The sequence below is a fragment of the Nicotiana tomentosiformis genome, chromosome 1 (genome assembly GCF_000390325.3).
Source record: "Nicotiana tomentosiformis chromosome 1, ASM39032v3, whole genome shotgun sequence".
Taxonomy (NCBI): Eukaryota; Viridiplantae; Streptophyta; class Magnoliopsida; order Solanales; family Solanaceae; genus Nicotiana; species Nicotiana tomentosiformis.
The window spans coordinates 69,018,367-69,033,138 of record NC_090812.1 but is presented as its reverse complement, the minus strand read 5'-3'; the positions used below and the strand labels follow the sequence as shown (position 1 = coordinate 69,033,138).

General features: G+C 37.0%; 1 protein-coding gene across 4 annotated transcripts; it reads right to left on the bottom strand.

Annotated features, from left to right (window-relative positions):
- Positions 1 to 504: 504 nt before the first annotated feature.
- LOC104106518 (DNA repair protein REV1) lies at positions 505 to 14,421 on the bottom strand. Of its 4 annotated transcripts, none has more exons than XM_070184427.1 (25): positions 14,137 to 14,421; positions 13,583 to 13,727; positions 13,039 to 13,154; positions 12,852 to 12,928; positions 11,782 to 12,281; positions 11,314 to 11,457; positions 10,959 to 11,091; positions 10,783 to 10,871; positions 10,628 to 10,678; positions 10,348 to 10,551; positions 9,495 to 9,614; positions 8,217 to 8,309; positions 7,657 to 7,716; positions 7,491 to 7,577; positions 7,197 to 7,280; positions 7,028 to 7,100; positions 5,531 to 5,599; positions 5,265 to 5,360; positions 4,493 to 4,738; positions 4,314 to 4,375; positions 3,591 to 4,198; positions 2,323 to 2,383; positions 1,686 to 2,095; positions 842 to 994; positions 505 to 742 (listed from the first exon to the last, which is right to left on the bottom strand). In XM_070184427.1, the coding sequence occupies exons 1-23, from the start codon at positions 14,340 to 14,342 to the stop codon at positions 2,039 to 2,041; spliced, it is 3,381 nt and encodes a 1,126-aa protein (XP_070040528.1). In that variant the 5' UTR covers positions 14,343 to 14,421; the 3' UTR covers positions 505 to 742; positions 842 to 994; positions 1,686 to 2,038. The 4 variants fall into 4 exon arrangements, with proteins under 4 accessions (XP_070040528.1, XP_009613375.1, XP_009613374.1 ...); XM_009615080.4 differs by having other exon boundaries at positions 864 to 994; XM_009615079.4 differs by having other exon boundaries at positions 907 to 994.
- Positions 14,422 to 14,772: the final 351 nt, after the last annotated feature.

The window sequence follows — 14,772 nt, the reverse complement described above, 5'->3', positions numbered from 1 at the left end:
GACGGGGCGGGTTAAATTTTTACAGGTTAATAGAAAACCCGCCCTGCACCGCTTGCCATCCCTAAATAGATCATATGTTTGTCAATTTTTACTAAACATATATTTACTTATAAAAAATTTAACAAAGTAAGATTGAATAATATATATTCATGTAAAAAAAAACCCGAAAAATCCGACAAAATCGAACCAATCCAAACCGATATAGTTGATTTGGCTTGGTTTGGTTTTGATAAATACCGAACCAACCCAATCCATGTACACCCCGACTTAAATAGTAGTACTTAATATATCAGGAAAGTGCCGAAAATTCTCTCGTTCTTCCCTTTCCTGGATGATTTTCCAACTAATCTTGAAGTTTATCGTTCATTTATTATACCTTTCAAAGATCCAATTTGCATTTCAAGTTTTGTGATTGTAACAAATGGTTTACCCCTAAGCTCAGCAAACCTACAGAAACCAGCCTGTGCAAAAGTAGTGTCGCACAAAGGAACCATTCCCAGTTGATGATGAACTTGATTTTTTATTGTTTAGCAAGAACGCATCATTCTTCCAGATATTAGTTCACAATGCTAAAATTTAAAGAGAACAGTTTTTCACCTCATCAACCCACTTTATTGCTTACGGTCTTCAGTAGCAGTTACAGTGTGTGAATAGAGGGTTTAAACTCCCCTAAAAACAAAATCTCAGATCCTTCACCATCCGTCAGGTGCACGTATGTGCATCCAACACTGAAAGCAACCACCTAACAGAAAAGAGACAGCAGTCAGACTACAAAATTATTATTCACAATCAAAGAGAAATAGTATGTAACTTCAAGCAAAGAGGAAAGACAAATGTATACCTACAAGAATTGGGATGTATACCTATAAGAATTGGAAGCAACACAGTCAAAACACAGGTACCTACCATGATCTCCAGCTCTGTCAGCTTAACCTGGGGAGACGTCTTTCAGACCCAATATACCCCCACTCTGTATGATTAGGATTTCAACTCTCTGTTTAGAAGCATAAAAAAGGAATTGGTGAAAGATGTAAGTACTTGAAGTAATATATGAAAATGAAATGAAGACACAGAATTTGGCAAATGAGATGTGGATTACAAATAACCGTCTCTATCAGATCTTGCATTACAATGACCGCAGAAGTTTACAAAATCCTCGACAAAAAAGGACATACTTCAGAGCTTCAGAAATCTTAAAGAGGTCATGACAGATCTAGGTCCTTTCGAGGCATATGAGGAGGGGAAGAAGAGAAATCAAGAAAAAGGACAACAACAACCCAATAAAATCCCACAAGTGGAGTCCGGGGAGGGTAGAGTGCACGCAGGCCTTACCCCTATCCCAAGGGGGTAGAGAGGCTGTTTCTGATAGACCCTCAGCTCAAGGAGACAAAAAAGACAATATATCAGTACCGAAACCATAGAAATAATAACAGCATCATAAGTACCAGAAAACAGATGAAAAGCAATAACAATAACACGTAAGTAAGACTCGGTACTATGAAAAGTGGAAGAATAGTGTGGAAAATCAAGAAAAAGGAGAACATACATATTCAATAAGTGAATTGCCAGGGAAGTCAAAAGCAAGATTGCTAGTATAGAGTGTTCACATTTTCATTAAAAGCTCATGAATAAACTAGTCATGCTTCAGGAAATTCAAAAGCAAGATTGAATGAATAAGTGCTCACCTGCATGACCGAAGTCACTATCTTGGAAGACAGGACATCAAAGATAACGGGGCTCTTCTAACTTCATGTGAAACCAATAAATAATCGCATGATCCTCTGTTAGACCAGGTGTGACTTCTTATACCAGAGGTCCTTTGCAACTATATCCAATTTACAAGCGGAGCACGTGAGAAAACAGAATGCGGACTTGTAGATGTAGAGCACCTGAGACTTTTACTTGGCAAAGAAGGCATGCCACGCATCACTCCATCACAGAGGCTATACAAAAGCTGCCCCCATAGTTCTCACAGAATGCGGACTTGTAGATGTAGAGCACCTGAGACTTTTACTTGGCAAAGAAGGCATGCCACGCATCACTCCATCACAGAGGCTATACAAAAGCTGCCACCATAGCTCTCACTAACCGATGCCTACAAATTGAGATAAAAACTTTATCAGGCTAGCTCACGAATTCACTGTTATAACAGAATATAAACTTGAATTTACTAGTGAAATAGAATGCGATGCATCTAAACCGATGGTTTCAAAAACTTTATCAGGCTAGCTCCCGAATTCACTGTTAAAACTGATTCTAAATGCTATAATGATGGATACACCTATCTCAACAAGAAAAACAAAATGGAACTACTTATGGTACCTGAAAATGAGGAAGCATGTTGTTGTACACTTCTACGAAAATCTTTGACCTTGCAGTCAACCTGATGTCACAATTTCAATAACGTTAGACCGGCCCTTCATTCATAATAAAAATAAAAAATGTATTAGCCCTGTTGCACTTTCCAACCATGTTTACTTGTGCTGCCACTTGCAGTAAAGTAGGTAAATATTATCAAAACAACGTACAAAAATTCCAAAATGTCCAAACCAGTGGCGGAATTAGGTGGAGGGGAGGGGTTTCTCAACAGAATCCTCATTGTTGAAAATTTATACTGTGTAAATAAGGTAAAAACGATTTTTTTTGGTTATATATAAGCAATAAAGGGGCACCCAAGGGTGTGGCCTAGTGGTCAATGAAGTGGGTTAGAACCATGAGGTCTAAGGTTCAATTCCCAGCGGAGACAAAAAACACTAGGTGATTTCTTCCCATCTATCCAAGCCTTGGTGGATAGAGTTACCTGGTACATGTTGCTAGTGGGAGGTAGCAGGTATCCCGTGGAATTAGTCGAGGTGTGCGCAAGCTGACCCGGACACCACGGTTATCAAAAAATAATAAGCAACAAAAGGGATCCAAAAGTTGCTTTAGGTCTCAAATTCAAAAATCAACAGTCACATTGTATTTTTTGAATCCCTTATATATAAATTTCTACCTCCACTACCATTAATCCAAACAACAAAGATCATCTTATGAGGCGTATGAAGGCCTATGTCATCATTGTGCTAGAAGATGTATTTACCAAAAGCACCTGAAAAAGGACAAAGAAGAAAGAAGTAGAAAAGACTCAAGAGTCCCTTCAGTTATTATCTAAGAACTTCGTCACCAGCTGTTGTGGGGAATGTCGCCAAGTGAAAGGTTAACGACAGGAGAAGCCTACATGAATCTTCGAAGACCTAGTACTCTATCCTTAGTTTCTCTTGGACAGTACAGCCCTTCCTCCCATATTTATACTTAACCTTTCCAAAAATAACAGCAATATATTTCTTTTTTATTATAAAAGGGCAAGACCACAAGTCTGCCATTCTGTGTCCTTCAAATTTTTACTTGAAAAGCTACATTAAGTGGCTGTCTAACTTTCTCATCATCTTGGATTCTGCATGTTTTACAATAACATCAAGAAAGAAAATTTAAGATGACGCTGAGGAAGAGAAATACAAAAGCAAGTGCCTATAAAAGAAATGTGCTGAAGAAAATGAACATATATACTGCAGATAACTTGGATGTATGCATCGGTAGTCTCTAGTATATACCTTCTTAAAAGGCAAGAACAAATGTAAACCTCTTCAATATCTGTTGAAATTTTTAATTTTAAATACTGCTTGATAAGCTCGCATAAGCAACTAACAGCCTCAGCCCATCCATCAGTGCCCACATCCGGGAGAATATAAATCTGAGACATAGTCCTCTGCAATACAGAAGATAACTGTTTTTTTGCCCCTGCTCTTTGATACATCTCTGCCAAAATCCACAAAATCTGACAGTTGCTGGCTTTGAATATGTCAATCCATTCTGGTGGATCTCCAACCCACAAGTCAATGCTTGAAATAGAAGGACCTGTACTGCTCTGATTATTAGCACATACCAAGGAAGCATCTAGTGATGATTCAGTGTTCCTGTGTGCAGGAAGGAGTTCAAGAATATCTGTCTTCAAGTCCTCAGGCAATTCTTGAAAAACCGAGGTGTCTACTTGACTTAGAGAAGAGGGCATTAGACCGCTGTCTCCTGAGACGGGAGCATTACTAATCAAGCCCAGATTTGGTACACTAGCATCAGAAACTGGCTCACTTTTCATACCAACAAAAAGCTTATTAGGACAAGAGACCACCGCTTGGATTTCCTCTTCATTATACTGCTGCTCCTGTAATAGCCACCAGAAATCAACACTATTAAGTCGTAGAAACAAGATAACCATCATTGAAATTAAACTAGGAAATACTAAGCCAGCCCAAGAAAAGAAAAAATGGAGAAGATACCTCACATGCAGCAAAAGCTTCACCTGATGCAGCAGGGCAAGCAAAAGATATGTTTTCTTTTTCTGATACACCAAATTTAAAAGATATGAGAATTGAGGCAAAAGCTTATAACAACATGAAATATACATAAGCTAATTGTTGTAAACAAACTTCTGTAATTTTAGGGAATGTATATTCACCTTTGCTTCTCTTTTCAGTAATAAAATGAGCCAATTTTCCATCATACATGTCATTAATTTCTGAAAAGACCTCAGGAGGAAGAGACTCTATAACTCCTATATCAAGCTCATTCATAGGAGGAAGAGTTCCCCTCTGTCCAGAACCAGCAGTAACAGAGGGTGACGCTTCAGTCATTTCAATAAAAGGTGTACTTGAATCGCCCTGCAACTGAACCTGACGTTCATCAACACCGTTTTTACCATTATCTGCAGTATCAGAGAAGTAGATTGAATCCAAATAGTCCAGCATGTCATCAGTGGAGCATGATTTCAATAAATCAGCATGTCATCAGTGGAGCATGAATTCAATACATGTTTGGTGATACGTTTTAGTTAATAATTTGTTGAAAACACAGAAACATATGTTGGAATAAGTTGAAATGATGCAACATAAAACTATCATACTCAAAAATTTAACAGAAGCATTAAATAATAGATTTCACATCCATCAGTGCTGCAGCGATAAAAATCCTATTAAGTTTCTCTTGTGTGGCCAGAGAAAGGAGCAAAACAATCTAAGACAACAAATTATGATGTCCTCAAGTATTTCTAGGACACGCAAATTAAAGAGATTCCTATAAAAACCTTTCATGAGCTAGAACACAGCCAATGCAACCACCATGGAATTACAGTACCAGTTTAATTAACAATACTTCAATCATACAATAATAGGCATGATCAGAGGCAATAAATATTTGGACAGAACCAAAGCAAGCAATTAGGGAAGTCAAACCTGCATCAACACCTTTTTCATGACTACTGCTTCTGTTGTGGCCGGTCTTAGTAGAGGCAGCAGTGAGCCAAGATCTGATGGAATATCTCTCTTTCCCTGGATATACGTCAATGAAAGTAATAAAAACCAGTTCATAAATGGCATACTGTCATCATCAAAACATCATAACTGGCCTAGAGATAGATATATCAAACACAAAGAAATCACAAGCATTTTTACAGGAAAGGGAAAGTAACTAGAAAGACAATTCTTGTCAGAACAAAAACCTTGCTTGGAACTATCCGCAGTTTCAAGCTTTGAGACCTGCAATCCCATGCCTCTTATGCCGTCCACATCTGCACAGCAACAGTTAAAGCGGCAGTCATATTAGAAGCAGAAAACAAGGTAACCTACAAGTCATAGCATTTGGCTTATTTCTTAAACAAAGAAATGATTAATTTTCTTTCTCTTATATGGAACAAAAAACCAATATGAACACATAGAATTCTATCTTTTCGCATTTCATATGGCATAAAAAGCTTATTTAAGAATTACAGTCTAAAACTATTTGTTTGACTCTCATAGCAAATGGATAATCACTCTGGCTCAGATGTATCAAGATGGAAAACCAAAACTAGGAAGCAACAAGGATAAACCAGACAAAAATCACAACAAAGGCCCATAACTTTGAATGCGAAGCTAATTAGTCCCGAGAACATAGCTAAAGACGCTATTTATACTGAATGACACTGAGATCAACAAAAATTTCATGAGATAATCTATTCCCATTCTGGGATTCACCCTAGAAAGATGTAACTAAACATAATTGATTTCCATTTGAAATATCGAGGCCTTTTTTTAACCATGGATACACTCACATTCATTCTCATTTCAAAGTTAATACAAACAAATTGACGTAATGATTATTCTTGCATATTTATCTCTATAATTTGATTTCTCCTTTCAATCTTGCTTTAAGAAAAGGCACTAAAAACTCATACATACATATTTAATGAAACTTATTTATTTATTTCAAGGACTTAAGTTACAGCACTGCCAAAGTAAAAACAAGTACACTATCATTTCATTTTATAATCAGGTTACTCACCATATATCAAATAAATAGTCACCGATCCACACTAGCTATAGATGTGTCACAGGTAACCTTATAATTATTGTTTGAACTGGTATGATTCACATTCATTCTCCCAAGTAAATATTATCAAATTAGAGGTATACCGTATTGGTTACTCTTGCATTCATTAACCTTAATAAAAAGTTTCGCTTTGATGTTGTTCTAAGAAAAAAGGGTATAAGCAACTCATACATAGAGTTTCATCATATACATTTATTTCAATAATTTAAGTTATACACACTAGCAATGTTATTAGTGTAGTTTTACCGGTTGTCGGGAGATTACTTAAATTTTATCAAGTTATCAATCGACACTTAATAAAGTAAATTACCTAAGAAAAGCCCAAAAAGTGTAAAAAATTTCACGTTATCAGTGCATATAACTTAAACCCTTGTTGTTTTATTTTTTTGGCGCCGAGAGTGGTGTCTAGGCCAGCTTGCGGTTCACCTCGACTACACCCGCCACACAGGCACCGAACTTTGCAAACCAAGGCTTAGGCATATGTTAAGAAATCACTGGTGTTTTTTTGTCTCCATTAGAATTTGAACCCCAATCTTGCATGCAGTTCACTGATCACTAGGTCACAGCCATGGGTGCAAACTCAAACCTTTATTTTGAAGCGTAACATTGACTTCAGCAAAGCAGTTACCTATATGTGAAGTCATAAAGAGCTGTGAAACGACTCTCTCAAGCACATCAACACTATCCGTAGCCATTGGCACCTACAATAGCCACAATGCAATTAAAACTAGGAAGGAAATAGAAATTTCTCCAGTTAGATAACATAGATCACAAGGTTATCACAGAAATACGAATACCGTGACAGAATGGCTCAAGTTATCACAAACGCCACAGCCCAAATACTTTACTGGCTCCCCTGCATCACTCCTCCTTTTCTTTATCTGTATTGATAGATTAGGTGCAACACAGCATGAACATCCAATCATACAACACATTCAAAACCCCAGTAAGAATGCATTCTTGACTAGTTTCAGCTAAAATAGCTCTGTATGATCTAAATAAAAATAATCGGCTTCATAAGGCAAGAAAAGAGAGAGAGAGAGAGAGAGAGAGAGAGAGAGAGAGAGAGAGAGAGAGAGAGAGAGAGAGACCTTCAAGGTAAACTTGCGGCCTTTCACTCCACACCCCAGCAAACGTAATGAAACCTCCTTGCAAAGGTTTAAAAGAAAATGTTGTACCTGAATTGAGAAGGCGTTTAGTTCCTATAAGCATTAATATAAAGGGTAAACACACAATGATTGTTTGTGGAGATCTAACGTCTTTCAGATCCTTGAACCTTACGCCCCAGTTAACGTCTGCACCAATGGATTTGCTTTCCTGCAAAAGGTTCTAGAAAGGTTTAATAAATTTGGCTTGGAACCGCATGACTGATTCAAAACAAGAATGACAAACTTTATGATGCAGATATGCAAGACGCAAAGCATGTAACTAGCTTTTGCTTCCTTCGGACAGGTACTAGAACTGCTTTTAATATCTCTACAGAAATCTTATGCAAGTGTTTATTACTACTTACTATTTTCAAACCTGAACCAGAAATTCGCTCTGTAAATGTCATACACAAACACACACACACCCCAATACTACTTGTGACTGCTTATATTGGCACCAGAATGCAAGGTAGAAGCAACAACAAGCACAGGAGGCAAAAAAAGTACTCATCAATCATTAAGCAAGTCTAGAATATTCAAAACAATAAGAAACAGCAAAATAAAGGAGTTAATGGGAATTCGCGAATCAGTTGTGACTATGACACAATCCAAAAGGAAAAGTATACAAACTAAAGGGTTATACAGTAAGATAATCTGTGTGGTCCTAACCTGTATCGTGCCAACCAACCGATCATCTATCCCTCTACTATAGTTCCATAACGTACTGCCAGTTTTATAACCAAAGTCCTTCTGGAGAGTTTCCTGGAAACACAACAAATAAGTGGGAGATTTCATACACAAACAAACACACGCACTTTTTTCTTTTTGATAAAGTAACAAGTTTCAACAAGCGCTGTAATGTGAAAACAAGTCCTGAGCAATTCCAAGAGAAGATAACCACCCAGCGATCTAAGTGCTGTAATGTGTTCGACATACTTTTTTTCTCAAAAGAACATCCTCCATATGAATAAGGGATTTCTTAAGCACTGATTAGATCATAGTTTTCACAAGAAGTAAGGCAAGATATTCTCATTTTACATTTGAAAACATATTTAACGATGAGTTTAACAAAACATCGCTAGTTGAAATAAACTCCAGGAGCTGAAAAAGCCAAATAGGCATAAATGCAGCCTTAAATAAACGATGTATCTCCTATTTCATCAGCTCTGTAGCTAATGACGATTCCAACAATTCTTGACTTTACATGGGCGGGAATGTGCGCATGAAACTGGGAGGACAAGTGGCAAAGAGGACTCTGACTCAAGGAGGCATTATGAATAACAAGCCTCACTTTTGTTTGATAGCTATCCAGTTGAGATTGCCTGTTAAACATGAAACTTATTTCAAAAAAAATGGAAAATAAAGTTTCATGGAGGGCTATGGACAGAGAAGGCACATAAACAAGTGACTTAACATGACATTGCTCTTTTGTTAAGGAATGGCATTATTTGTGCAGATGGTGCGCATCTCGACTAGTCCACCGAGTACGTGCTACCTCCATTGGCAGTATCAAATAACTCTATCTACCTCCCCCTTTTCCATAGCCTAGAGGCAGATCGCAAGAATTCAACAAGTGTCATCTCAGCTCGAATTCAAACCTTGGTTCCCAAGGTTACCACTCCAGCTAGGCCACTCGCCCTTTAGTACTTTTGCAGTACCTTCTTGGTACTATCTTTAATAAAATACCATTTATCAAGAACAAATATAACAAACATAAACTGAACAAGAAGACTCCATCATCTATCTTTTGTAGCAAGAAATTTAGTGATTCATGAAGTCCTCTTATAGTTTTTCTTTAAGTGCAATAAAATAGAACGTATCTGAGAGAAACCAGATCAACAGAGATGCAAAACAGTGATTGCTCTGCACAAACTATAAGTAGACAGAAAATCTACATCATGAGAGCAGTCACCAAATTATTGTAGGAAGAAACTAAATGATGAAAACCTTGGAAATCATACGCAGCTGCCCGCAAGTTGTAATTTGTCTCCTGTTCAACTTCTCTTCCAACACATGACCAATTCCGGGAAGTGCTTTTACTGGAAGTTCACGCAAGTGCTCCTCCACCTGATATAGCCAACAAGATAAATCAGCACAGTATATCACAATGGTTATTTTACTTCTCCAAAATGATCTTCAAGTCTTTGTTTTCCTCTTTTTCCACTACATATATTAGACACTAGAATATAAGATGATATGAAGAACGGAAGTTAATCAACAACGATCTAGCCAAGAGAAATATCTGTTTGCTATATAGTATCAGTGATGGGGCAAAATTATGTGATCAAAAAAGCCATTCTCGGTGACTTATCCTTTGATAAAAGAATTCAAGGATTCTTTTTTCTTTTTTTTTTTGATAAGTAAATAAAAAAGTTAACTTCTTTTTTACTTACAAAAAACAAGGATTCATGTTGATTTCCATCTAAAATCCAGATTTTGTAGGTTATGCTTGAACAGGATGAAGACATAAACAAAGTGAAGCAAAAAGAGCCCAACATCTCATGTAGCAACAGGATGTCGAAGCCCTGGCAAAAAATCCACTTTTCAACAGTGGAGCCTATAAAATCTGATTGACTTGCGGCATGTCCTTTTTAGAAGTACGTGGAAATTCAAAATGCATTGGTAAGAAGAGATTAACTTCACGTAGTTAAAGAGAAGCAATGACATGTAACCAATAAATATGTAGCTACAAAATAGAGTTTGTAATATAGTAGAAAATACAGGTATAAAGATGACAGAAATCAAAGGCATAAGCCCTTCCCAATTCATACATATAAAAGACAGCTAGAACAGAAGCTACCTTCTCAGCAGGGATGTAACATTGCCCATCAGGTTTTGCAGTCCTAGTGGCAAGACGTGCCATAAGCATATTCCCACCAATACCAGCACTAGCACTACAGCCTGTCGCATCAAGAATCTCCTTTCTGATCATTGAGACAAAAGCTTGAATGTCCTCTACTCCAGAATCAGTGGCATCTAAAAATGCTTCATCACAACTTACGGCCTGCATTCAGTAGCTACTGCCAATCAAGAGATACAAACATAGCAAAGTTGTTCAAAAAAGAGTTCTGAGGCCATACCTGCACTTTGTTGCAGTACTTGTGCAAGATGTTATAAAAGCGATCAGCAACCTGCAAGCCAAATAAGATTCAATAGGACCCAAATCCAAATACAGGAAGGATTTAATTAAAAGGGGATAAAAGAACAAGAAGAAGAAAATGAATAGCAAGACCACCTCCTCATAAGCTTCAAAGTCGTAAGAAAGTATGACTAGGTGAGGGCAACGTGACTTGGCATCTCTGACAAATATTCCGGCCTTTACTCCTATGAGACAAAACTATGAATGACAATCAAGTTTCCAACACAGAATGATGTTTACTAAAAGGTAGAATTACTGGCTGAAAGACTCACCATGACTCCTAGCAGGATAATTCGCTGACGATATTTCTGCCGTTCCACGTGGATTATCTGAATGGCAAATGGCAACAGGTTTATCCTTCAACTCAGGGCGATTTCTAATGACCACAGACACAAAAAAGCAATCCTGAACAAATAAAGTTGAATTAGTTGTTTTAGTACAGAGAATAATCTACAGAGAGAAGTAAAGTAGTATATCATTCATGACGAGAGAAGTAAAGTAGTATATCATTCATGACATTCCTTCAGCTCGAGGAGGGTGAGAAGGAAGAGGAGCCAGAACATAGAAGCAGTAATAACAACATAAAGAGAACAAGTTAGGTTTTCAGATCATCGAAGCAGAAATTACCATATCCACATGAATAATGATCGTCTTATTTGTTGTGGCTGAAGAACTAGGGCCTGAACTTGAGCATCTAAATCCACCTGGAGAGCTTGGAAACCGTTTACGATACCGGTTTCTCCAGGTGCCAATGAAATGCAACCTAGAATGCTAAGCACATGAGGAATGTGTCAGCCACTTCAGCACTATCTGCTTTTAATATTTCGCTATGCAGTTATTTATCAATATATACATACATTTATACATATACTAGTTATGACACGCATAGCTGCAGCAAATAAACAAATTCAAATTAATAGATCCACAAGAAAAAGCAGGTAATCTCATCGAATCAAAAGGCCCCAACAAATCTGGATGCCAAAGGAAAAGTAAAATGAACTTGGTAGTAAAGATCATTCATTGCAATTGTGTTTTTTGGGGATAAATACAAGATAAGCAATAGCAAAACCAAAATCAAGATATCAACATACGTACCTTAAAGTAATTTTCCACAAAATTAGCATCAACTAGAGTTGAATGTTTCTGATTAGGAGACCTAGGAATCTTTAAATTTGATGGCCCCTCGTTAACAGGATCACTCGTCCAGTCGCTACAAGCTGATGCACAGTTGTGAGGACTGGAAGGTGCTGATAATGGAGCATGGCTTCCATCTCCACTTGCAGCATCACTCAGTTCCTGCATTGCCACGCTACAAGTTGACTCTTCAACTCTAGCTACATTGTAGTTCTCTTGCATTAGATCTTTAGATTCTAGATCACGAGGCTTCAAATCTTCTGCAGATTGCCACTCTCCATAGGATATAGGATCTTCAATTGGTCCAGCATATGACATTGGACTCTCAACACTAGATGTGGCTTGGACAGTTGAACATGTTGCTATATCATCAGAAACGGAAATGTTTTTCGTAAAGAAAGCAGATAGCTTAGGCTGGTTATTAACTTCACTTGCAAGCTGATCAAGCTGATAAGGAACCCCTGAAGGCAACACAGGACTGATGTTACTTAGAAAGAAAATTGAAAGTACTGATGTGAGTCACATAAAGAATAAGAAAATAAAATCAGCAAAGCTTACAACAAAATGATGAAACAAAACTCATGCAGCAGCCCAAGGCTCATAAAGAACTTGACAAAGGTGCATGCACCTCGCAATAAACTTTTTGTCTTAAGGTAACAAGGTAGTCTTCTTAAGATTCAAGTACGTTAGCATTTTCATGTTTCCCTTCAATTGACTCTTGATTAGATGAAGGTAGGGCCTGAACTTGTAAACTACTGCAATGCAGATATATAATACAAGCATTTAGCTGACACGTAAAAAGAGCAGTTTCTTGTTCTCATCTTTTTATTCCCCTTTGCCAATTCAACAAATAAAAAGAGGCCTAGGAGGAAGGATAAGCATAGATTCTCTCAATAGCTTCTGTAAACAATATCCTTTCACCCACAAAAAATAGAAACAGGGAAGATCACCCATAAAAAGAGCTAACTTATAAACAAGTGGTCAACTTGCTCGTTTGCATTAAAAAGGAAGTCACGGAAGTATAAACTTACAATTCAGAAGCTTATTTGCAGCGACAGAATCCAACACCCATGTGGGTTTGACTACTGGAAGTCCCCTGCTAAATGACCTATATCAAATTCAAACAAATCTTAGAAGAAGAAGAATTACAACTTCTATTTCAGCAGAGATACAAAAATAAGAAAGTGACAACCTGATGAACTTGATTTTACAACTGACCTCAAATTCTTGACCTTACTGTCGGGAAGAATACTACAGATTATATGCGTAACACGACGCCTAGAAAAATAATTTTCAAAACGGCCTCCATGCTTCAGCATATATCCTCGAAGTTCCTGAAAAAGTTGATGAAATCAATAAACTGCAAGGGAAACAACCCTGATCTTCTATACGAAAAGTTCTAGTGAAATACGGAAACGAATACGATAAGTCTATGAAAAATTCTAGTGAAATACGGAAACGAATACGATAAGTCTATGCTCAAGGTATTGATTGCACTGAGGATGGATGTTTGTATAAGGGTTTATGTGCAGATTGAATAACTCTTCTTACACAAGTAGAAACTCTCAAAGTCACAGAAAAGTAGAATACAAGTAATCATTTGTTTCGGCAATTCAAAAGTTTGAGAAGGTTTTCTACTGAAGAAACAACATTCGACGTCATGAGATTCATGATCTTTTAATTCTTAAAATTTCAAGCAATCATATTCCATTAATCCCCATCACGAAAATAATGACTAGGAAGAAACCATAAAGCATTAAACCTGACTGGAGGGAACTGTATATCCGTCAACAAAAATGGAAACGCCATGAAATATAGGTTTTGAAGAAATTGGACCACTATGAGAAGTGCTCGACGCCTCCGCATCAAACTGATCGCTAAGCTTTTGATTCTTCACGGCCATGTAACTACAGCAAAGTTCAATGATAAGATCAGCAAATTGGCAGGGGCAACGCACCAGCAACAAGACACATAGCATGCACTATATACATTCAAATCTAAAGCGAGAAGAAGGAGTGCACTTATGAAGTAAAAATTGTAAAAAAAAATAGTGCACTTGGCCAATAATTAACGCTTGTAAAGTAACAAAAATAATATTTCTTTGTGATCAACACATTCTACTAGTGGCCGTCTTCATGATGATCACCTTATTCGAAGTCAACTAGAAGGAAAACACTCTTCCGCCCATTAAACTGTTAAAATATTCAAGACTGTGTATAAAGATCCTAAATAATTTTCACAAGATTGTGACCTAGCACAACATTAAAATTTCGCAAGATTAGTGTAAACAAAGTTGAGTAAGAAGAAGATATTTACCTTCCAAAATTGGAGAAAGGTGAACTACTGAAGGCAGGACGAGAAGCAGAGCGAGAATTGGCGCCCCAAGCCATGCCTAGGGTCTTCTGACTCGTCTTCCTCTTCTTGTTGCTTTGATTGTTGCTGTTACTCCGAGGGTTTGAAGTAACTGAATTAGAGGTTCGTTTCGAATTGGACCCGGAATTCGCAGAGCGTGAAGGTTCCATTCTCGTCTTCGATTGCTCAGAGTTGCGGCGCAGAAATTGAAACGTTGATCTGGTTGGGGGTTTCCAAAATGAGGCGGTATATATATATATATATATATATATATATATATATATATATATATAAATATTTCCTTTCACTTTTACTTTTACTTTGAAACTTATGCTAAAAATAAATTTTTATTTATACGTACAGTATTTATTTATCTTTTCAAATTCAATAAAATATGCATCAATTAATTTAGGTATCCCTCCTTTCACTTTTACTAAACATATATACTAAAAATAAATTTTTATTTATACCCATAATATTTATTACTAATTTTAAATTATTTTCTCAAATTCAATAAAATATGCATCAATTAATTTGGATATCATATTAAATTATGCACTTCATTTATTATTTCTTAAAAGCGTAACAAGTCAAAACGTG